Genomic DNA, 24,247 nt, shown 5'->3' with positions numbered 1-24,247 from the left:
TTCACATTATTTGCGCATATTGCCACCTACTGGGTAGGGACTAGAATTTATAGTAAACATTTTATGAAATATTGACCAGTTTCTCACCCACACATCTATCATATTACTTCTGAAGACTTCTGAAGACAACTGAAGTTGTATGTATAATTTTATGCTGCCTTTATGTGCTTTTTTGTGCTTCAAAGTTTTGGATCTGTTGACTTGTATTGTATGGACCTACAGAGCTGAAATATTCTTCTAAAAATCTTTGTGTTCAGCAGAAGAAAGACAGTCATACACATCTGTGATGGCATTAGGGTGAGTACAGGATGAGAGAATTTAAATTTTTGGGTGAACTATTCTTTTAATTCCTACAAGGTCACTTAAGGGGCTTCCCAAGCAATTGTACTTTTACTCTACAAACAAGGCCTATAGTTTAATGATTAATGTTGGTGTATATTCATGTTAACGCTCTTTTAATTCCAGAAAACTGGATGTTTAAAAAAAAAAACATTGCTGAGGAAATCTCTCAAAAGTCAAAAAAAAAAAAAAAAAAAAAAACATAAAAACAGTTGCTTTATTCATATTCTCAGAACTGTACCAAAGCAACTGGGAATTATAATTATTCATTTATCTGTAGTTTTACTCAATGTCATCCTCTTACAAACATTTGATAAATGTTGCTGTCCAGTGTGATGTGAGGGACCCTTAGTGGAGGCTGCTGTTAATCAAATCAAATCAAATCACATTTATTGTCACACAGCCATATACACAAGTGCAATGGTGTATGACCAGCTTGTCAGTGTTGTTGGTCTGCCTGATGTAGGTACAGATCTTTACCTCTATGGCAATGACACAATAGATTTTAGATTATCCAAATACACAAAGCTGTCTCTGATCTGCTCAGCACCTGCAAGTCTTATTGGGATTCACTCATTTTTGCTTGTTGTCCCAAAGGTGGTGATAAACAGTACTGCTGGAAACCTTATCTCTCTCTCTGAGAAGCTTTCCCCCAATGCCTGGAGAACCATCACAGACATAGTGTTGAACAGCTCGGCCTATGTCACACTGGACATCTGGAAGCGCCCCATCAAAGCTGAGAAAGGTGGTTCCTAATTTAGTTTTTTCATTACCATTTTTATAGAGAACAAAATAGTAAACTTCTTACTATGATAGAGATATAACTTTTGATGAGGTAGTTATTACCGTGTATTCAAGTGTTGCTAATACATGAAATTGCCTTTTTTTGATTGGTTGACTGCAAGCAGTGAATTAGAGTACATTACCACTAGATGGCAGTAAGTACACAAGATAAGCTACATTGCTTTTAGCTCTGATCCAGATGTATTCTGCAGAAAACATTAGGTATCCAAGTCACTGTGATATTCTCTTGTGTTAGTCTCGAAGATCCTTTAATCAATTCCATGTGTTTATGTAGAGACCATCAATCCGCACATTTTATCATGTGGCTTGTTGAGCTTGTTACCGCGGAGACATAGCGCGTGTGGAGGCTTCACGCTATTCTCTGCAGCATCCATGCACAGCTCACCACACGCCCCACCGAGAGCGAGAACCACACATTATAGTGACCATGAGGAGATTACCCCACGTGACTCTACCCTCCCTAGCAACCAGGCCAATTTGGTTGCTTAGGAGTCCTGGCTGGAGTCACTCAGCACGCCCTGGATTCAAACTCGCGACTCCAGGGGTGGTAGTCAGCGTCAATACTCGCTGAGCTACCCATGCCCCCTCTGTTTGTGTGTTTCTTGAATTAGCTGTTTAAATTTAGAAGTCAGGCCCCTCATTTGATTATTTTGACCTTTTTCACTCCCTTAAACATAGTGATTATGGAATGGTTATCCATTACACATTATTGTACACAGAATGCACATTATTGATCAGAAGCTTGACCTTTGGATACAATGTTTTTTTGTTTTGTTTTGTTTTTTTCATTTTGAGTTTAAAAGGTTATCATTTTATGTCACTTAAAATTAATATGCTACACAAAGTGTATATGTACTGTTTTGTGATCATTTAGATCACATGGTCTAAAGTCAGTTACCATTAAGATATCTTTTAAAGCAGTGGCAACTGATTCTGCATGTCTTGTGATACTCTCAGGTGCTGCGTTTCTGGCCATCACCACAATCTACGTTGAAAGTGGTTTTGGATTTGTTGTGCTGAGTGCTGCAGCTAAATCTGGAGTAGAAACGCTGTGCGAGTATGTAGTCTGTTCACCTGCAGACATGTTTTCAGGTCCAACTCACCCGGCAGACAGTGGCCTCCTTTGAGGGGATTCAGGTCCTCATGTCAAATGCATTTCTAATTTATTCTTGAAGGCCTGCAATCATTAACATAATGAAGGTGCAAGTATGTTTCATTTACATTTTAATTGTAAGATGGGGATCTTGATCCCCTCCCCTTGAGGAAGTTAGATCATGATTAAGTGGCGTTATACATGCTGCAGATACAACAGGAGCTGTAGACGGCATAGAGTTCAGTTGATGGCTAAGATCAAGAGCTCATTAAAAAGATATTCTCGACATGTTAAGTTCAATGTTCAAACCACTTTAAATTCTTTTGAAAAGTGAAATGAGGCATTCAATTGAACTTGCACCATTAAATGTTTCTTAAGTTTTGTATAAGCACCCAGTTAATCTGATGGCACATGACATTTATGTCCAATATGCTTTTATACTGATATTAAATTGGTTTTGTAATGTGTACAATTTGTGTATGTTTCTATATTCTATAACAGTCCAAACATAGCACCTTATTAAGTGCATCTATTAATTAGGACACCTAATTAAGCATAATACATAAACACATCATGGAGGTTTGCTTGACAGGATGTTCATCCAACACCAATTTTTGACACATATAGGACACATTGTGTGCATGCCTGTCTGTCAAAGGCTGAAGGACTTCTTTCTAGTGGTCCTGATTCCATAAGGCATTATTAATCTGAAGAAAATCTTGGGCAAAGTCTGTCTCATTGTGTAAGGACTAAAGTGCCCACTGTTTTTAAGCCCACTTTTTGTAATTAGACTGTTCTCAAAGTCTGAGTTCAAGTGTGTTCTATACATTCTATATATGAGGTTATTAGAGCTTAAAGAGCCTTTTGATTGTATTCTTCTTGAATTGACTCTTAAAAGCACCTCAAGCAAGCATGTTTGTTATTGCTTGCACTGTGTGATAAGCGTTATGGAAAAGAGTCATGGAGAGATAATTGAAAAAAGAATGACCAGATTCTCTTTTGACCAGAAAATATAGTACAACGTTCATAGAAATAGGAACATGTGTAAAAGGTCTGAAATAGTGGACAATTCTCAGACTGTACTTTTTGACTGCAGGTCTCAGGAAGCAGAGTGGGGCAGATACAGCATAAGATTAAATGTTATTCAGTCAGGACCAATCAAAACCAAGGTATTGTGTGTGTTTGTGTATGGCCGCATTAAACCTAGTTTTCATCCCATGCATGGGAGATTGATGCAACGCTGTGACAGTTACCAACGCACCATGTCATTTGCTTGATTGACATGCATTGGCATTTAGCGTACCGTATCAAATCAATACGGGACGCAATTTGTCCTGTAAGCTGGTCAGATGGCGTCATGGCGAAATCATTACAGATTGTTAATTTAACATTGATGTACTTAAGTTGGAAATTTTTCATAAGGTGGGTAAGGGGTCATCTGAAAAGTCCACACATTGTGCTGAAACATGCTAATACTGTGGAGGGTGCAGTAAGGGACCTTTTGAAAAGCCCACACATTGTGCTAAAACTGTGGATTTTTTTAAATGAAAAACAGAAGGTTCAATATAAACGTTCAATAAGATGTACAAAAGTGCACAGATCCAACAATGTATGAATACTATCACTGAGTCATAAAGACAAGTACAGGTGAAGAAATAAAAATAAATAAATAAAGTAAATAAAAAAATAAAAATACATATAAACCAACACAGCTGTATAAATAAAATAAATAATTGAAGAAATAAAAATAACTATTTTTTTTTTATAAGTCATGGCTATAGAAATGCATATATGGTATGCTTGTTCTTCAGTTGCAGGTCCAACTTGAGCAAAGGTGACACAGATCAGCCTATGGTGACATCACACAAAACAACTTTTTGCAACAAAACAACATAATACTACAAAACAGCCAAAACCTCTATGAATACTTAATAACAATAATTTAAAGACCCTCATAAGTTACCTTTGACCAAGGAAACATAATTAAATAATTCAAGCGCAAGGAATTATGGGTATTCCCCATAGCCTCAATTTTGTACTCAATCGTTTGAGTTATTAACACCTAAAACCTGAAGTCTATGGATTTTCAAGATAATTAAGTTCAAGGAACATAGATATTCAAGTTATAAACCCAAAACTTGACATTTCAAGTAAAGTTGAATTAAGAATTCAAAAAATGGAAAAAATGGTCGTAAACATTTTAGAAGTTGTTTTTTAACTTTAAAGTTGAAGTACGTAATTTTGTTTAGTGTTTTAATACTTTCTTCTTTACGAGCTCGATACAGAGACAACAAAAATTAATTAATTCGTACACAGAGCAATATTTTTATAGCGCTACAGTGCTTGAGTTTACTCTTTTCAGGGAAATCCACCTAAGCCATTCGAAGGTTGATTTCCCTGAAAAGAGTAAACTCAGGTGCTGTGGCACTATCAAAATATTGCTCTGTTTGTTTGGTCATTCCAACCTGCCCGACACAGTAACATTGACTCAAATAGTGGCGTGAGTTAGGGGAGGGACAATCTGTTTACCGGACCAATGAAAGATGGGAGTACTCGGGAAACTTGTTTGAAATCATTTCTTGCAATACCCTTTGGTGTCCCTTAGAGGCACAGGAATGACACACTTCAGCTTTTAAAATTTGATGTAATAAAATCTTTGTGATGAGGAGGAGGGCAGAGCCGGGCCGTGAGGACACACTGCCGGCCCTGGATCGGGCTAATCAGCCGGGAGGAGGATAAAGACGAGCCGGAGGGCCCAGTTTGAGAGAGACGCACGTGGCCACATTGCATGTGTGTCTGCATTTGTTTATGTTTGTTTTATGTTGAGTTTTATCATTAAACTTTACGTTGCCTGTTTAGCCGGTTCCTGCCTCCTCCTTGCCCATCCCTTACCCTGTTACATTGGTGCTGAAATCCAGGAGGGAGGAGGGATGCGCTGACGCAGAGTCCTCGCTGTTGCCATCCACCAGGGGAGCAGCCGCGGCCATCTGCCTGGGAGCGGAAGGGTAGCTGCCAGCCGCTGAGAGCCGGAGGAACCGCTACTGTCCATCAAAGAAGGGGAGGAGTGGTTCCATCCGCCAGGGGCTGGAGGACTCGCTGCTGTCTGCCGGGGGAGGAGCGAGCTGGCGTGTACCAGAGGGTTGAGGAGTGGTTGAGGACCGGGCAACAGCGTGTCTGGGAGCCGGCGAGCAACTTCTCTCTCTCTCTGTCACTCAACCTCACTTTTTCCCTCTCCCCTTTCCCTCCCCTCGTCTCTCCCAGGGCTCCAAAAGGCAGGGAAGACCTGCTGGCAGGCACGGCCCCAGGAAGAGAGGGGAGGGGAGGGGAGTGCTCATGCCGGGGGTTTCCCCGGCCTGAGTCGGGTGATGGAGGAGTGTGATGAGGAGGAGGGCTTGAGTTTTATTGAGTTTGAGGGCATGATATTGAGTTTTATCATTAAACTTTACATTGACTGTTTAGCTGGTTCCCGCCTCCTCCTTGCCCCTCCCTTACCCCGTTACATCTTGCTATCCTCACTTTTGGAAAAATGCTTACAGTGCTCCAATCTTTCTGCAGGGTGCATTTAGCAGGCTGGATCCCATGTTTGAGAAGTCTATGATCAATAGGATACCCACAGGTCGTCTGGGCACTCCAGGAGAGATCGCCAACCTCGCTGCATACCTCTGCAATGATTACGCCAGCTGGGTTTCAGGAGCAGTGAGTTTGGTGACCTTGCGTAAAAGTGCTTTTGTCTCTCTGGGCAAGAGCTCACCTACCATATTTCCCACAGGGCCTCTCCTTTTACAGACAAATGGAGACGGAGCCAAGGACACATCTACAAACTTTTTGCCCTCTCTCTCTTTTCCTCTTTGATGGGTCACAGAGGGAATTTGCGAAGGATTCGAAAACATTGTACTCTACAGATCAATATGGAATTATATGCTCTGGTGCATTACTGTGATGGCCCTATAGTTATATAGTTAAGGGTCCCTGAAAGAGCAGCTAATATGTTTTCACAGTGAAAGAAAACTCTTCCAGTTTTAACGGCTCCCCTTTTCTTACAGGTCATCAGAATGGATGGGGGTGAATATGTCTCTATGGCTGGAGAGTTTAATGATCTGAAAAAGGTGAACCTTAAAACACAATCAATCAAATATTTACAATCTGGAGTATTAATTATGTAATTTACTATGCGTTTACCTTGATTTTATTTGTCAGGTCACAAAGGAGCAGTGGGCCATGTTGGAGTCAATGATCCGAAGCACAAAGGGATCGTAAACCCTCTGAAACAGCATTAGCAGGTGACTAATCACAGTCCTAATCTTAATCTCCTTTTGTAACAGAGGATTAACATGGTAACCATTTGGTAATGTGATAACACATTTCATTCATACAGTAGATCATATTGTACATTCAAACGTACTGCCTTAATGTACATTTCAACCTCTGGACTCTTTAGGTTTTGTCCAGCCATATATGAAATATCATTAGTAGCCTACAGTATTTGCTGTCCGTATTATTATTATTATTATTTTTATACATCAACTAAAAGGTTTTTGATTTTCAAAGGATTCAGCCTTCAAAGTATTCAGGTTGACCTTTTCTTTTCTTTGTGACCTTTTTTGGCCTTTTTGAAGCAACAACTTCAATCTAGAACAGATATTGCACTAATCTTTATTCTTAATGTTATACTATTTATAGAAAAAAGTCATCATAAATAATGTAAAACACATTTTTGGGATGTAATTGACATTTTTCTTTTTCTCATCTTTTTTTTAAGTAAGGTTTCATTCAAATGACCACTCAGGAGTGTCCATATTTCTTTTCCATTTTTCAGCTCTTACATTCGACCTAGTGGTTTACAATTTAGAGTACCAATGCCAAGAGGCTCTCTGCACATATTACTTGTAGAGGCAGACCTATATATCGGTTTTACCGATTAATCTGTGCAGATAATTACTTTCTGGAGCTATGAGTTATTGGAAAAAATCTATGTTGATACTTGCCGATAGTTTATTATTACTATTATTATTATTATTATTATTATTAATACTCTGTGTTCCTTTGTGGCTGGTGCTGGAGGATTCTACAGTTAGAACATCTTGGTTTTACATTATAAAAGTGTCCTCTAGAGGTGAAATGAAAACAATCACTGACACCTCATGGGGATTTGCTGTATCTAAGTATTTCATCTTTGACAATATTCACCCATATTTTTATCCTCACTTCAATGCATATGTTGTTATTTTGGTTAGATAAAGACATGCAAAGAAAAATGCGAGTATATGAAAATGTGCACCATCAGCACATGCATCGTGTTTCCAACTTCATATCTTGTGAATAATAATATAAACTTATTTATCATTAAACCTCATATAATGAAATATATTTGTACAAAACCCTTCATCTGGTTTTACTATATAGTCTATAAAAAGCTTAATTTGGTAAATAATTACATACTGTATAGAGCACTGTACATTAACGAAGTCAAGTCTCTGTCATTTAAAAATAAGAGTCCCTGTACGTTTCGGGTGTATTTTTAGTAAAGACTCCTGTGTTATGCACCAAATCCACTATGGGTTGACCTGTCATTACTTGCATATTTACTGGCTATGTTGGAGCATTTCATCAGCATTTGTAACCTTGTACATTACTGTGTCAAACTCTTTCTTTTATTAACTGGGGCTCTTGACAGCATCTAAGGCGACAGCACATACAAAAGAGGCTGTGAGAAGCATATTCTTCACAACACAAAAGGACTGTTTGGGTACTTTGATGTCTCAATATAGTAATGTCTGTCCAAGCACTGTGTTGCCTTCAGGGAAAATTGCATCTCTTCTCTTTGACTTGTCAACATTGTATTGGGATTCTGGGGCAATAAAGATTCTCGAACTATTCGCTTTATGTTATTAATTATAATGCTTGAATATATTATCTTTCATCCCTTAGATTGTAATTGTATATGTCATTCGGCACGAGTTTAGGTTTTAGTCCCACAACACTAGCTTTTATTTTATATGGACAATCTAAGGTGTCTTCACAATAGTTCTAAATATCAGTTATCTTTATTAGTGTCATTTTTAGGTCAGGTCTTAATAACTGGCTATTACTGGCAGGGTGCTAAAATAACTCATAATATTTCCATTGAAATTCTGGAACAACAAAGCAATTTTTCAGCAACAATGTTTGAGGGAAAAAACATTTCTCTCTATTGCCAATTCAGTAATCAAAATTGCTGAGCATAAAATTATTCTCACTCAAATATACTGTGAAAAATCTGAAAATCAGATGGATTTTGAAAACGTTAGTATTCACGTAATTTGACATCATATCATATTTAAAACATTGTGACAAATGGTACATATAAATAACTGAGAGAAGTTTTCTAAGTTCCAGCCAGAAAATAGGCTTAGCTTTTAAGTTTGTGTCTGTTTGTTCGCAATGACATACAAAATTTAATGGAAGGTCAGTTGTTCAATTATAAGATAAGATCACTGATCCAAGTGGTGCAGAGAACTTTACTAAGAGACAAAAGCTCCCTACATCAGTGCCACGTTCATGCACTGTTTATAACCCAGGAATTAAATTTGAGCACTGAACAAACAAACAAACAGAATGAATGTCATGATGATGGTGCATCCAATACAAGACAAGTTAGATAAATTGCTTCCAGAGGATATTCATTTTGAACTGATCTATAGAGAAATAGGTGGCAAAACAAGTGGACTTGGTAGTCATTCAATAAGTTTATTATCTTCTTACACAGTGTCTGTGGTGTTCAGCATAGAGGAGCATGTCATTCTTTACAGTGCAAAATAATATAGTTGATCTGACATCAGAGACAGGGCTGGGGAAATGCATATCAGCAAGTGCTTAGAGTCAAAAATGCCTCACTAGCAGGTGCCTGTCTTCATAAATGTAGCCTTTTGGAGTTTTATATAGATTCCACCAACAGGCCATGTTTTATAAGCATTCCTTGGGGTCATTATTGTGTTTTGTTGATGATACCATACTTCTTGAGATTATTCACTATTGGTGCAGAGTAAATTTTGGATATTGAAATCTGGATGGGGATTCAGTAATGTGTTGGGTTTCCTCTGTTGAAAGTGATGTTGTGTCAGTGTATGTAGTGCACAAGGTGGAGGTCGAAAGTATAGTAACTGCATCATTGTTAAAAAAAAAAAAAAAAAGGCTGTAAACTTAGAAACAGTATCGAAACAATGAATCATAAAGTATGTGTCACTGGTTGCTTGTTTATATGGAATTAATGTTCCAAATGAAAGAACAGAAATATGCATAAGGTTCTAGCTAATTTACACTTCACAGGTGAGCAGAGGGATGGTTCAGGGATGGTGTGAGAACGAAGGGGTGGGTGTTGTGGATGGTGGGGTTCACATCTCCTCTGCACACAACACCAGTGCTAACTCTGTTCTGTAGAGCTTCCCTCCGTCAGACAGGGCCATGATGGCACTCTTATATGTCGGGATTTTGTTGACTTCTAGCACCTGTCAGAGATTAGAAGAGCATCTTAAATTTTTTGTAGGGTACAACAGGGCTAAAGGCTCCACGGAGTAAAAGGCTCTATTGATTTTATTTTCTCCCAAAACACTTAATAGCAACAAAAACTACCATAGTACTTTCCCAAACACCTGTTTGTCACTATGCCCTGCAAAATTTTCCTGATCCACGAGATCTTTGCATGTGGTGTCTAAAGGTTGATATTGAGGCAGTTTGATCTAATTGTTTAATATTTTTTTAAATGTTGCAAATTTATGTAGCTAACTAAAATCCCTGAAATTAAAACATTTATTTTGAGACATAATACTAATTTATCATTTTCAGTTTTCTTTAAGGACATTTAAATCAAACATTTTTCAATAACTGTCCAATAAGTGAAATGATAGTATTTGTGGTGGTAAAAAGCCCCCCTGTTGCAGGGGCTAAAGGCCCCTGTTAAACACTTTGTTTTTTTAAAGTGGGGTGAATAGATTTGTTATGAACATTTTTCAAAGTGAGCTCACAATAACTCATCTAATCGTAATAGAGATTAGTTTGTTTATAGAATACTTGTAATAAAGATGCAATAAAATGCCAAATGTTTTTGAAATCAACAGGAAATGGTTGACTTTTTTCTGAAGTAGTATACTGAGTAAGCATCATCTTAATTTGTTACTCAAATTAGCATATTGGTATCTCAAAATTATTTGCATTAGTTGACAAATTTGGTACTTTAACTATTGCCCCGGTATCTACACGATATCACTATAAACCCCCTAGGGTCCTTTTACCCCAAGTGAGGGAGTCTTTTACCACCTTTTTTTTAAAACTGAATTTTAATCAAAACAACCTTCCATTATTATTTCTTTTCACACAAATTATGTTGCTCTATCAATTTTCAATAAAAATAAATAATATTTTTTGACCTTAATGCATTTTGTGACCAGGAAAAAGCTACATTTCCTTAAGGGGTGCCTTTAGCCCCATTGTACCCTACTATTTTATACTTCAGTCTGTCATTATAAATGTTTAGGTTTCATGGGTCTCTACATGGAGTAACACGGATTGAATAGCTGTCTTCACATTTAACATAAAAAAAGATAACAAAAAATGTAATAGATTAATTAATTGTTCTTTAATTGCCAATTTGTTTTGCACAACTACCTCTTAAAGGAATTCTCCAGGTTAAATACAAGTTAAGCTCAATCAACGGCACTGTGGCACTTTTTGTTTGAGTGAAAACAAATGTACAATTGCAGCAATGCACTTACAATGGAAGTTCCAAACGGCATAAATGGTACCTTCGCAGGGCACTTTGAAGGGAGAAAATCATGGTAGCCATGCTGTAGGGTTGTTCAAAACAGAATTTCCAATAAAAATGACTTAGGTCATGTCCACACGAATCTACTTAAGCTTGAAACCTCAGTTTTCTTTCTTTTTCTGAATGTCATCGTTTTCCTTAGTAGGTGGTTATATAGAGTGTTTTCGAAAGTTTCCCTTTCGGTGGAGGAAAACACCATTCCACTGTAGATGACAGGTGTATTGTAGCAAAATCAATGCATTTAATTATTATAATTATATTTATTTTTCACACATTATACATTTGCACATATACAGTGAAATTCTTTTTTTCACATATCCCAGCTAAGCTGGGGTCAGAGTGCAGGGTCAACCATGGCCCTGATACGGCACCCCTGGAGCAGATAGGGTCAAGGGCCTTGCTCAAGGGCCCAACAGTGGCATCTTGGCAGTGCTGGGGCTTGAACCCCCGACCTTCTGATCAGTAACCCAGAGCCACCACTGCCAAATGTCAAATGAAAATGGATTAGTGTGGACGTGGCCTTAAAAAGTTTGTTACAAATGACTGTAGATTTTTAGCCCTGGCTTTACTCTACGAAGGTCTTACAGTGGCTCTACGAAGGTCTTACAGTGGGAGGTTGTCTTTGAAGGGGAATAGGGCATAGGGATGATCACTTCTAAATGGAACACACCCCCCCAAAAAAGGATGTGACGTAACTATGCACAAAGGAGCATTCTACATGGCGCAAACGCCACCCTCAAGTGTAAAGTTGATAAAGTATCACTAGAAGTTCATCCACCTAGAATAGTAGTTCTACCTCAAAAAAAGGATGATTAAGGCACCTTTAAACTTTAACAAAAATACAAGCTTCTCATTTATGCTTTTAAACCCTCTGGAATGCCATGCCCCATTGACTTAACTGCACAACCAATTTTTGTTCGTTTTTGTAAAACTGATGAATGAGTCAAAATAATTTTTTGTAGTAATTAACAGCTATGTTAACAGCTCAACTTGTATTGAACTTAAAATATTTGTCTAACATAAAGATTGCCATACTTCACAATGGGTGTTTCTCTTATATTATGGCATGGGTTTAAGTAAAGTTTCTCCTGCTACCTCTAAAGTTGAGAATTGGTATGCATCCCACGTGCACCAGGAAGAGATTAGGTTTCTGACAGGTACCATGTTTTTATGAGTCTACTTCAAGAAATTTGCTTGTGCACAAGCCCATCATTGGCTTCTACTTGGCTGAATGCATAAAATGCTTCAACGTGATCTCATGAGAATGCATATGTATCAGGCTGGAAATAAGAGTGAAAACTTAGATTAAGTGGGTTTTTAGAGGCATACCTTGATGTTTTTCTTGCAAAGGTCTTTGAGGAGGGCATCAAGCTCATTTTCATCCATGTAACCGTTCCTGTCCTGGAAGAGGAGAAGAGCACAGTGAACATTAATAAGCACAGATGTGTGACAGCCACTGTGGAAACTCAGCACCATGCCACTTTACCATCATTTCCTGTATTCTCTACTCAGACATTAGGGATGCCTCATGCAATGTTCTTCAGGGAGAGATTGAAAATCAGGGCATTGAGGATCAGTTTTGCACGCAGAGTCAATGCGATGACATGCTGGGACTTAGAGCGCATATTTGGCACTCTGAAGTAATAACAGCCAGGGAAAGTGGGCCTATAATCTCCCTCTGATGGCTTGAGACATTTAGATATCCTCCTGAAAGGGCTATATACTTTTATGAGTTGTCTTTGGTAAAATTTAAAGGAATAGTTCACCCAAAAATTAAAATTCTGTCAACATTTAATGGCCCTCATATAGTTCTAAATCTGTATGACTTTCATTCTTCCATGGAACATAAAGGAGATATTTAGCAGAAAATTCTCACTGTCCGGGATTTTCAAGGCAAGATTTTAAGTGAATACTGACTTGAATTTCAGTCTGTTCCTCACACAAAGCTTATCATATGGCTTCAGAAGATTTGAAATGAAGTGTGTGAGCCAAATTGTATGATATTTTATAAGCTTTTATAGTGCGTTATTTTTATTTTTTTTTATTATTTTAATTTTCAGCTTGGTGGCCCCAGTCCCCATCCACTTGTTTGAATGTAAAAGAACAGTGTAAACTTTGTTCAAAATGTCTCCATTTTTTGTTCCACACACAGAAGGCAATCATATAGGTTTGGAATGACAGGAGGGTGAGTAATGATGACAGTTTACATTTTTGGTTGAACTATTTGCTATCTACACCCTCGGTTTGACTATTTTGGCATATTAAAAATGTACTTCTATACTGTACACATATATAACATTACACCATTTCAGGAGGCATCAATGCATTTTAAGTAGAGAATAAGCCATTCCTATATAAGTCAGTGCAACTGTGGTGTCCATAATGTGGCCTTATGTCACCTCTAAATGAGCTGCTGAAAGATCAGGCTCTATTGTCTCACCACAAACAGTATGTGGCAAAACCACACGCCTGCTAAATGCAGTCCAGCAGCAAGTGTTCTGTTTTTAAATGCCACATAGCTTTAATATTGAGCATATGCTACCTTCTCTGTATTTTCAAATAGCCCCAAAATGGGTACTGTATGTGTGTGTGTTTGAGCCTGTCTGAACCTGCCAATCAATAAAGATCAGGGGTGCTGTCATCAGCACTGAAGAATTTGTCCTATTCAGGGACACAGTAATACATTACAATACAGCCTGGGCCAAAAGCTTCAATAGTGTTGGAGGTGATAGTTAGAGAGAGCTCTGACTTTGCATACTAATGGCTGCTTTTCTCAAGCCATAAACAAATGGTGACACTCTGGCTGATCTATGCCCACTTGGTTGTTCATAAAATCAAGCAGCAATAGGTTTGGGTTTGAATTGCCATTGCCAAGCACAGAGGATTTTGAATATTAGATCATATAGTGAATGACTGATCCATGCAATAATTTTCTAGGGACTTACCTGATCATATAACTCAAAGATCTTGTCAAACTCTTTTCTGGCCATTTTAACACCCTGATGAAAAGATGTAAACAATTTGTTCAGTTCTGGGTAAGGGTAAATCCAGGGTGTTTTGGGGTTAAAGTATTAGTTCACCCAAAAAAGGAAAATTCTGTCATCATTTACTAACCTTCATGTAGTTCCAAACCTCATCGAATTTTTTTTTCTTCATTCACTTTCATGGAATAAATAAAAGTCGCAATGAAAGTGAATGGTGACTAAGGCTAACATTCTGTCTAACATCTCATTTAGTGTTCAATGGAAGAACGAAAGTCATACAGGTTTTTTTAATTTTTTTTTATTTGGAATGCCCAATTCCCAATGTGCTTTTAAGTCCTCGTGGTCACATAGTGATTCGCCTCAGTCCGGGTGGCGGAGGACGAATCCCAGTTGCCTCCGAGTCTGAGACCGTCAACCCGCGCTTCTTATCACGTGGCTTGTTGAGCACGTTGCCACGGAGACATAGCACGTGTGGAGGCTTCACGCCATCCACCGCAGCAACCACGCTCAACTCACCACGCACCCCACCGAGAACGAACCACATTAATGCGACCACGAGGAGGTTACCCCATGTGACTCTACCCTCCCTAGCAACCGGGCCAATTTGGTTGCTTAGGAGACCTGGCTGGAGTCACTCAGCATGAACGTCATACAGGTTTAAACAACATTAGGGTGAGTAAATGAAGACAGAATTTTTCTTTTGGGGACCCTTTGATTCTTAAGACAGACCTGAAATTTTAGAAGAAAGTTCTCCTGGTCAGGTAACAGCCTGTTTAAAAAAAATAAGAGATGCCAAATTCCCAATTGAAATATCAAAGTTAAAAGCCAAAGATAAATATTCATGATGAAATTGCAAACTCACTAACCTTGCCATTTCTGACAGACATAATTTCCCATCTTTATTTGAATCGAAAATTTTCAGCTGGACAAATTAAAACAATATTTATTCCCTCAAAATGGCAAAGCTCACCAATGTGACACAAAACAGACTTATCCAATGAGCTTTGCAGCTCTCTCACCGTGGTCAATGTGTATTCTTCTAATTTCTTCTCATCGTATGGTTTTTTGGCCCTCAGAAGCAGGTCTTTCAAAAAGTTCTGCAAAAGACAACACAACTTTAGACTCTGAAATGACAAGACATGTGGACTGGAAATACAGTATATATCCTTTAAATATAATCAAAGATACACTAAGTTCTGTCTGCCTTGATACATAGGTTTTTTTTTATTTTTTATAGAGGTTATGTCCCCAAAAGGCAACATCCGTCCTTCACAGAGCTCTCAACATTTTCCTCCTCCTGCTGCTGGGTCCATTAGTGGGTCCAAAAGCTGTCCGGTGTTGACAGATTGCACTCATCAAATCACTGACTGTAAATCTGGCAGCTGTTCAAAGAAACCTCTCCCCATTTTCATTTCAATTGTGTATTGTGCTTATTTTGTTCTGTGGTGTACAGACCCCTTTGAGGTGTGCATACTGTATGGTTATAAGTGTAGGTCTTGAAGTCAAGCTTTTTCGCTGTGATTGACCCAGTCATAAATTAGTCTCAAGCATTCTGGACTTCTGTAATTGTGAGATGCATCCTGAGGCCATATAATGTTGAATTATTTCCTTGTTTATAGGTTTATACTTAAAGGAATAGTTCACCCAAAAATAAAAATTTGCTTATCATTTACTCACCCTCATGTCATCCCAGATGTGTATGACTTTCCTTCTTCAGCAGAACACAAATGAAGATTTTTAGAAGAATATCTCAGCTCTGTAGGTCCATACAATGCAAGTGAATGGTGGCCAGATCTTTGAAGCTCCAAAAAGCACATAAAGGCAGCATAAATGTTATCCATATAACGATCATGATTTCAAGCTCAATTGCTCTGTGCATGCGTAAAGCACTAGGAAGTGTAATCAAGCATGAAATCATGATTGTGCGAAGAGACTTCAATAGCAAAATGTACACTTTACGGCCAAAAGTTTGTGGACACCCCCTTCTAATTAACGAATTTGGTTACTCCATTAAATCCAGCAAAGAAAAATCTTAATGTTTGTTTATGTAATGGCTTGGGCTTTGTGTGCTTCCAAATCTGTGGCAACTGTTTGGGGATAGCCCTTTTCTGTTCCAGCATGACAATGCCCCTGTGAACAAAGTGAGGTCCATAAAGAAATGGTTTACTGTGTCTGGCGTGAAAGAAATTGACTGGCCTGCACAAAGCCCAGACCTGAACCCCACTGATCACTTTTGGGGTGAACTGGAACAGCAACTGTAAGTCAGGCCCCATCAACCAACATCAGTTCCTGACCTCACTGATAGCCTTGTGTCTGAATGAGAGCAAATCCCTGCAGCCATGTTACCACATACAGTATAGTGGAAAGCCTTCCCAAAAGAGTGGAAGCTGTTATTACAGCAAAGAGGGAAATGGATGCCTAAGTTTTTGAAATCAAATGTTCATCAAGCACATATGGTGACCACAAACTTTTGGCCATATAGTGTATAGTGTAAAAAGAGTTATATTTTGGTCTGTTCTCACCCAAAATTGATTAGATCTCTTTACAAGGCATTGATCAAACCATGTGAGACTCTATGTGCTTTTTGGCTTCAAAGAGTTGGACATCATTCAATTGCATTGTATGGACCTACAGAGCTGAGATATTCTTCTAAAAATCTTCGTTTGTGTTCTGCGGAAGAAAGAAAGTCATACACATCTGGAAACGTATGAGAGAATTTATGATGAGAGAATTTTCATTTTTGGGTGAACTTTTCCTTTAAAAAGGGCCAGGCTTTTCCTGAGTAACATAGTAACACAAGATTGTGGGGAGAGAATTGAGTGGAAGTGTGTTTTGTGTTCATTTTTCAGCATTGAGGCAAGTATGGATTTTTTATATTTATTTATTTATTTATTTATTTATTTATTTTTAATGTATTTATTTATGTATTTATTTTACAAAATAACAAAGTTAGATTACTTCTGTTTGGTATCTCAGAAAATTTCCAAAGATGTAAAGATTGTCTGATTGGTGTACACAATATTGCAGTACACACCTGCAGTTGCTTATTTTTATGTGTTTTTACTTGAGGGTTAAGTTCCTAAACCAAGATGGCTGGTCATTGTCACATCTTTTCTCACCTTAAGTTCATCAGCTTCAATGTATCCACTGTGATCAGCATCATAATTTCTCCAAGCCTGTAGTGAAACAAAAAACACATCATAAATCTGATCTTCAGTGTTTATACTGTATTTAAATGTACATTGCATGAGAGGATGATATTTTTAAAAATATAACCTATACAGTATGCTTAGCTAAAAATATTGCTCTGTGCGTTTTTCATGAAAACTGTGATGGTATAAAAAACTACCAGCGTAAGCTGGTTTGCTGCTCTTAGCTGGTTTAGCTGGTCGGCCAGCTGGTTTCACAGCCTGCAGCTGGGGTGCCCAAAATGCCCAGACCTTTTCTAAAACTAGCAAACAGACCAGCCTTATCAGGTCAGGAGACCAGCTAAAACCAGTCAAACATATTAGGCTGGTTTAAGCCTCATTGGATACCTCCATAAATTCTGCACAGGACTTTAGCTGTTGTCTGAAAAATAGCAAGAAGTTTTCCTCTGTTGGTAGTATTTGTACCAGCTGCAAAAGAGGTAAAGAGGAAGATCCAATCAACATACAAAACATTTTTATGCACTTTTTTTAATGCACTTTTTACACGGTTATTCCTATGGGAAAGACAGGGTGACAGTGTCAGTAATGAAGAGATGTCAGTTTGTGTCAAAGGCTGCTGGATCTCAGGATATCAAAGATAACATCTCTAAAATTAATCTCCCCAGAGAGCTACGGACAGATGCACTGATTGCCATAAATCCATATGCTTTCACCGTAAACAAGTTACAGAATTAAGTCTATGTGAACAAGCAATTATATACTGTACTAAATCTAATTTTGTACAGAATATATTTTAGACTGCATTCACAATGCACTTGAAATTGGCTCAAATGTAATTTTTAAATGTAAAAAAAAAAAAAACAGATCTGTCATATCAGTGTGAATTTTTTTTTTTTCTACATTGAATCTGACATTTTGAATTCCTCTCAGGGCAACTTTCATATGTGGAAATAATTTGTTGCAATTTAACTTCAGAGTAAACAGTAAGGTTGGATTTTGTGGCATTTTTACGTCAATCTACCTCAACATTAGTCAAAACCGAGTTTGTTTACATGCACATTCTTACACCGATTATGCATAATAAACCAATAATGTGTGTAGTCATTAAATTACTTTTATCAGGGTAAAAAACGATCAACACATATAGGTTTTTGCCCATTACCCTGATTTTGCATTACATGTGAACACCTTTACAGCCGTTCTTACCAGCTTATCCAATTTGCACAAGTGTTGTGCACATGCCTGTTTACGTTTTGACATCAAAAGTAGAGAATAATCCTATTATTTCAAATCTCATGTAATTTAATATAAAATGTTTATTCTAATACATAGCTTTCAGAATGGAGGCCTAAAGAACTTCTAATTTCATTATGAATAATATGATATCATATCAAATGATATATGAAATGTGTTTATGAACATGTTTGAATAGGGAGTTTTACGCAAGCTGTTCAGTTTAGGAGTGTCACCACGGTGCGAATTACGGGAGGTCTCGTAAGGAACTTTTTGCTAATAACCTGATTGGAATCTTAGCCGATGCAGATCTGAGCAGATCCCTTCCTGTTCACTGTAACTCCTTGGCACGCAGCCATGACCCCTATTTTGGGAAGTTGAACACTACAGATTGTGACCACAATAGAACAGGCCAGACAATATTGCTGGGGCTGGTGGATCATGACACAAACCCTCATGACTTTTTTATTATTTTAAAATGTTCCTTGAGGTTAACTTATAAAATTAGTAAAGTTTTTTGTACAAAAAAAAAAAAAAAACAGTCATGTATTTGTAAAACATCATTATTTTCCACCCTCATTCTGACCCTTTGTCAGAAACGCTCGGATTTGATGCTGCTTCTCTTTTAAGACTTGACAGTAAACGCCCACTGTTATAATTGGCTCTCTGCTGACCTGCCCTCTTCTTGCCATCTCACTGTTCATAACTACTGTGCAGGTTATGGAAGTAATAAGGTACAGTAGGCATTGATGTGTTGTTGTGGAGGCGGTCAGATGCAAATGTCTACCACAGTGTGACATCACAATGTGGAGGAAGTAGAGAATGAGGCATTTTGGCTGCTTGGTTTCAACAAATGCTCTTTTTGCAGTGAGGAGGAAGTTTTGAGTTCTGAAACATACAGTATGTTTTTATTGTACAATTAACTCTTATATGTTAAAAGATCAAGGAAAATTTGATTCCTCATGTCATGACCCCCTTAAGACATGTAAAATTATTCTTTTATTTGTGCTGAATAGGCATGACATAGCATAGTGTGTTAGTTTTCTTACCTCAGTGATACCTATTTTGCCATCAGCATTTTGCTCATATTTCTCCACAAAAGCCTTCATTTTGTCTGTTAGTTCCTGGAAATCAATAAATAGAAACTCTAAATTACTTATTTTGCAACTTTCAGCCATTCTACAATAAAATACTGTTCCCTGGCTATAATCAAGTTCCCAGTAGTTACAATCCATTTACTACAGAATTTGAAGTTTAGGGTTGATTTGCAAAGCCAATGATGTGTGAGGAAACAAATACTCAAATACAATCAGATGAGATGTGCTGTTATCTTCTTCCTTCATTGCACAATGCTGATTGTGTTTTCATACTGCTCTGCATACAAACGGGAAGAGCTCTCGTTCCTCTAAAAACCTAATGGGGCACTGTGGTACAGTAAAGGATGCGGAGCAGTGACTGTGCAAAAATCATTGAATCATTTTGAAATCATGTGAGCTCAGATAAGTCACATGATGAAGTAATGTTTTTGATGAATGTTGGGCACCAGGGTCTAGAGTGTAAAAAGGATTGTCCCATACTTTTGACATGCCAAAGAAATACAGCCAGCCATATTTTCCAAACTGTTGCCTGTTTACCATTAATTAAAAATATCTTTGTCTTATTACCGATTATGAAGGAATGGTTGATGTACGCTGGACAGTGCTGGTTTGGTGGTGGACCAACACCATCAAAATGTAGCTGGCACAGCTGATCAACCAGCATAATCTTTGTGAACTACTGAAGAAGGTAGGAACACCAGCAAACCAGCATCCAAAACACAACATCTGCTTTATATAAACATAAAAATCAATGTTTGTAGATCTATGCTTATTTATTGTATTGTAATTCACTTGATCAAATCTTATCTATTAAAGCATGAATTACTTATATAAATGTTTTTGTCAGGATCCTCCATGCTCTTTATCCATCAGCCCAATCTTTCTGAACTGGTGATGATAATCTAGATCATTCATGATGTAGAGCTGTGAAACAATCTTCCATTAAATACACATACTACATGATTGGGTGAAAAGGTCCATTGCTTAATTGCACAACCATCCAGAAATCCACTTCCATTTGCTCTGTGGTTTTCATCTCATGCGAGTCTAAATCTCTTGTCTGTGTAAATGATTTTAAACATATTTTTCAAAAGTACTGTTCCTTCATGTACTGTATGTGCAAAAGTTTTTTTTTTAGTTAGGGAGTAATTACCGAGTGCTCCTTTAAAAAAATACAAAAATAAATGACAATCAATGTTTAAAAGGTTCATAGGCCTTCTTATAACACTACATAATTCACTCATAGGGCCTTGAATAGACACATTGTCATAGGTATGCTTTCACAATATGACATTTTAGCAGAACACAATTAACTGTTTGACAATCTTATATATTAATCGTCTACTGCAAGTTAACAATCCATAAGCAAAAAAATTTAAGGTAAGGAAATTATTTTAAAATGGACTGCTCATTGTCTTGTTAACATCAAATTAGCATGTTTACCAATCTTCAAAATATTTGGTGACCAAACCTGAGCTAAGGTTGACCCAGATCCAGGATTACTAAATGAAACCTGAACACATGCACAGTCTAGAAGTAAAGCCTGAATAAATTTAATTGTTATATGCAACAGCCCATGACAGACATTTAGGGACAGTTAAAAAGAAACATGGCATCATTAGAGGTGTGAAATAACCCAATGGTTGTCTTTCCTCAGTCCTGTCACAGTCCATTACCTCTTCATGATTCCTGAAAGGGCTGTAACTCAATGACATAAGAATCTCTATAATGCAATGCCACTGGACGCTACCACTGGGGCAACATGGAAGACAAGTCACTGTACAATTTAATTCCAACAGAGTGCAACATTTACCATCCACTGTTGACTTCTAGTTCCAGAAGTATTTTTCACATTCATCTTCTCCAAAGGGATTTAAAAAAAATCTTCATTAAAGAGGTCTAAACCATGAACCTAACCAACTAGCTCCAAGAAGAATTACAACATAACAAGCTTTGATTTTAAGCAAAGAGTACAGTAAATTCAAATAGTAATCATTTCAATAGGAACAGCCAATTCTCTGATTGGTGGATCCAAAGAAGTTTTCTCTTCAAGATTATTGGTGCTGTGGTTCTTCAGCAGGAGTTTGCCTATTACAAAAATATTTGTATCTATTTATACAAAAAATTCATGGGATTTTTACTTCCAGTACCTGAATGTATGTTGTACACCTGTTTATCTAACTAGTGCACCCAACAGTTATTAAGTCTAGAAGACATTGGTCTTGCATACTGGAATATCACAATGTCTTGAGGATGTTTGTCTTGCACCAACTGCACAATGCAAGTGGTGTGATGTAGTGGGTAAAATGCATGGCTAATCATGGGAAGGTTGCTGGTTTGAGCTCCATAAGGAGTGAACCATGAACCATCACCATCTATCATTGTTGATAGAACTGCCTGCTAAATGACTACTTACTGTAAAAATGGAATATATCCCCCTTATGGTATTATGTTGGCTGCTTGGCAATTTCAACAGAAAGTGTCATTTTCAGACAAGAACAAACTATGCTTTGAACCATTCTAATGAGTTTCATCCAAGGTCATTTCACTACATCAAGTCTTCATGCAATTCCCTTCAATAATGCTTCTAAAAGCTTCTTTCATCTTTGTTTTCAGAACACTGCACTTTGCTGTTCTCTTATAGATAACAGCATAACAACCACATAATTGCAACTACAGAGAGCTGCAGTTATTGTAAGCAAACACAAATGAGGGTTTATCCTCTATGAGGCAGATGAGAGGAGGCTTCCAGCAGCAGATGTGCATATATACAGATGGGGAGACAGACTGACTCTAGCGTGCTGACTGAGACAGACTGGGACAAAGTCCGTCCTATTTCATTTGTCCTCTGTCAGTGCATCTTTAACTGGTCTCAGAACAAGTGATTCCATCATATTTTACTGGAAAGTAGGAATCCATCATCTTGATCATTTAAAATGCTAGCTTTGAGACACAGTTTACATTATGTGTGCAGTAAGCTACTACAACAATTACAGTATTTACAATAAAATTGTAAATAGATAGACAGACAGACAGACAAACAGGCAGACAGACAGCTGGAGATAGATAGATAGATAGATAGATAGATAGATAGATAGATAGATAGATAGATAGATTTAATTGTAAGTTATTTTGTTATCAAATTTCCTGTAGGCTAATTTAAAATGTTTCAAAGTGTAGTTATTCTGTCTTTAATTTAATTAATCATTAGTTTTAATTGTATTTATTTATTTATTTATTTATAGTCCAATGTCTTTGGGATATCTATCCATGCATGGGATGCCATATAAAATCCCAGCCTAATTGCTGATATCGCAGTGTAACACATCCGATGAAAGAAAACGTTGACTTACCAGTCCTGCTTGTTTTCGAGCTTGTTGAAGTTCTTTGATAAAATTCTGCAACTCCTTCCCTTCGATATATCCATTACCTGAGAGCATTTACACCCCAAATCAATGACACACACAGTTTCAATTCAGAGGCGATGTGCTTTCATCAGTCTGCCAAAAATATATTTTTGAAATATTTGAAATGACTAACAATCTATCTTGCGCATTTAATAATTAAGGCATATGAACTAGACAAACTGTTAAAGAAACTTTTGGAAAGCAGTTGCAAGGCAGGTGGCAAGAATATTCCCGATTATTTTTCCTCCCCAAAAATGTTTCACTTCATGAAATCCACAATATAAGGAAATAAATTACCATCGTTGTCATAATGATGGAAAATATCCAAGAACTGAGACGCTGAGATCTCCACTCCTTGCAGGTACGCGTTTGCCATGTTTTCTCCGTGTGTCGGACACTGATGTTTCGCGGGTGATACTGTGAGACTGCCTCTCTTTGATGTCTCCGGTATTTAACCGGAGTTCCTCCCTCCCTTCTGATGGCGCACGCCCAGCGTACCTCTGTCTCGCGCACCGCAGGTACTGTACCGCGCACACTCACACGAGTTACTGCTGAGCTGTACTGGTATGAGCCGCATTTCAATCAGGACTTGCTCTTCAGGCGCAGATATCACCGAAATCAAGAAAGTGCTACGCTACTACAACTCTAAATAGAAACATCTGGCCACACACACACACACACACACACACACACACACAATACTTTCTGGCATGCATGAAGTGCCAAGTGTGGTGTATGGCCTGACCTTTTTCAGGACACTGTATTTTAAAGATAATTTTGTAAAAATCCAAATAAGGTTACAGATCTTTATTGTAAAGGGTTTAAAACAATGTTTTCCATGCTTGTTCAATGAACCATGAACAATTAATCAACATGCACCTGTGGAATGGTCGTTAAGACCCTAACAGCTTACAGACCGTAGGCAATTAAGGTCACAGTTATAAAAACTTAGGACACTAAAGAGACCTTTCTAGTGATTCTGAAAAACACCAAAAGAAATATGCCCAGGGTCCCTGCTCATCTGCGTGAATGTACCTTATCCATGCTGCATGGAGGCATGAGGACTGCAGATGTGGCTAGGGCAATAAATTGCAATGTCCGTACTCTGTGATGCCTAAGACAGCGCTACAGGGAGACAGGAAGGACAGCTGATCATCCTCGCAGGGGCAGACCACGTGTAACAACACCTGCACAGGATCGGTACATCCGAATATCACACCTGCGGGACAGGTACAGGATGGCAACAACAACTGCCCGAGTTACACCAGGAATTCACAATCCCTCCATCAGTGCTCTGGCTGTCTGCAATAGGCTGAGAAAGGCTGAACTGAGGGCTTGTAGGCC

General features: G+C 37.9%; 2 protein-coding genes across 3 annotated transcripts; one reads left to right on the top strand and one right to left on the bottom strand.

Annotated features, from left to right (window-relative positions):
• Positions 1-628: 628 nt before the first annotated feature.
• On the top strand, positions 629-7,288 carry LOC127453399 (2,4-dienoyl-CoA reductase [(3E)-enoyl-CoA-producing], mitochondrial-like). The gene is made up of 8 exons (XM_051719720.1): positions 629-690; positions 756-801; positions 937-1,084; positions 2,101-2,200; positions 3,333-3,405; positions 5,792-5,932; positions 6,280-6,342; positions 6,434-7,288. Exons 1-8 carry the CDS (start codon positions 629-631, stop codon positions 6,491-6,493), a joined length of 693 nt encoding a protein of 230 aa, XP_051575680.1. The 3' UTR covers positions 6,494-7,288.
• A 1,659-nt stretch (positions 7,289-8,947) lies between these two features.
• Positions 8,948-23,416, bottom strand: calb1 (calbindin 1). Of its 2 annotated transcripts, XM_051718856.1 has the most exons (11): positions 23,201-23,413; positions 22,850-22,926; positions 19,449-19,523; positions 17,554-17,634; positions 17,137-17,193; positions 15,037-15,114; positions 14,884-14,939; positions 14,747-14,786; positions 13,979-14,032; positions 12,363-12,434; positions 8,948-9,720 (listed from the first exon to the last, which is right to left on the bottom strand). In XM_051718856.1, exons 1-11 carry the CDS (start codon positions 23,277-23,279, stop codon positions 9,607-9,609), a joined length of 783 nt encoding a protein of 260 aa, XP_051574816.1. In that variant the 5' UTR covers positions 23,280-23,413; the 3' UTR covers positions 8,948-9,606. The 2 variants fall into 2 exon arrangements, with proteins under 2 accessions (XP_051574816.1, XP_051574817.1); XM_051718857.1 differs by lacking the exon at positions 17,554-17,634 and having other exon boundaries at positions 23,201-23,416.
• Positions 23,417-24,247: the final 831 nt, after the last annotated feature.

This window comes from Myxocyprinus asiaticus, chromosome 15, assembly GCF_019703515.2.
Source record: "Myxocyprinus asiaticus isolate MX2 ecotype Aquarium Trade chromosome 15, UBuf_Myxa_2, whole genome shotgun sequence".
Lineage (NCBI taxonomy): Eukaryota > Metazoa > Chordata > Actinopteri > Cypriniformes > Catostomidae > Myxocyprinus > Myxocyprinus asiaticus.
The sequence above is the reverse complement of the archived record's forward strand: the minus strand, read 5'-3'. Positions and strand labels throughout refer to the sequence as shown.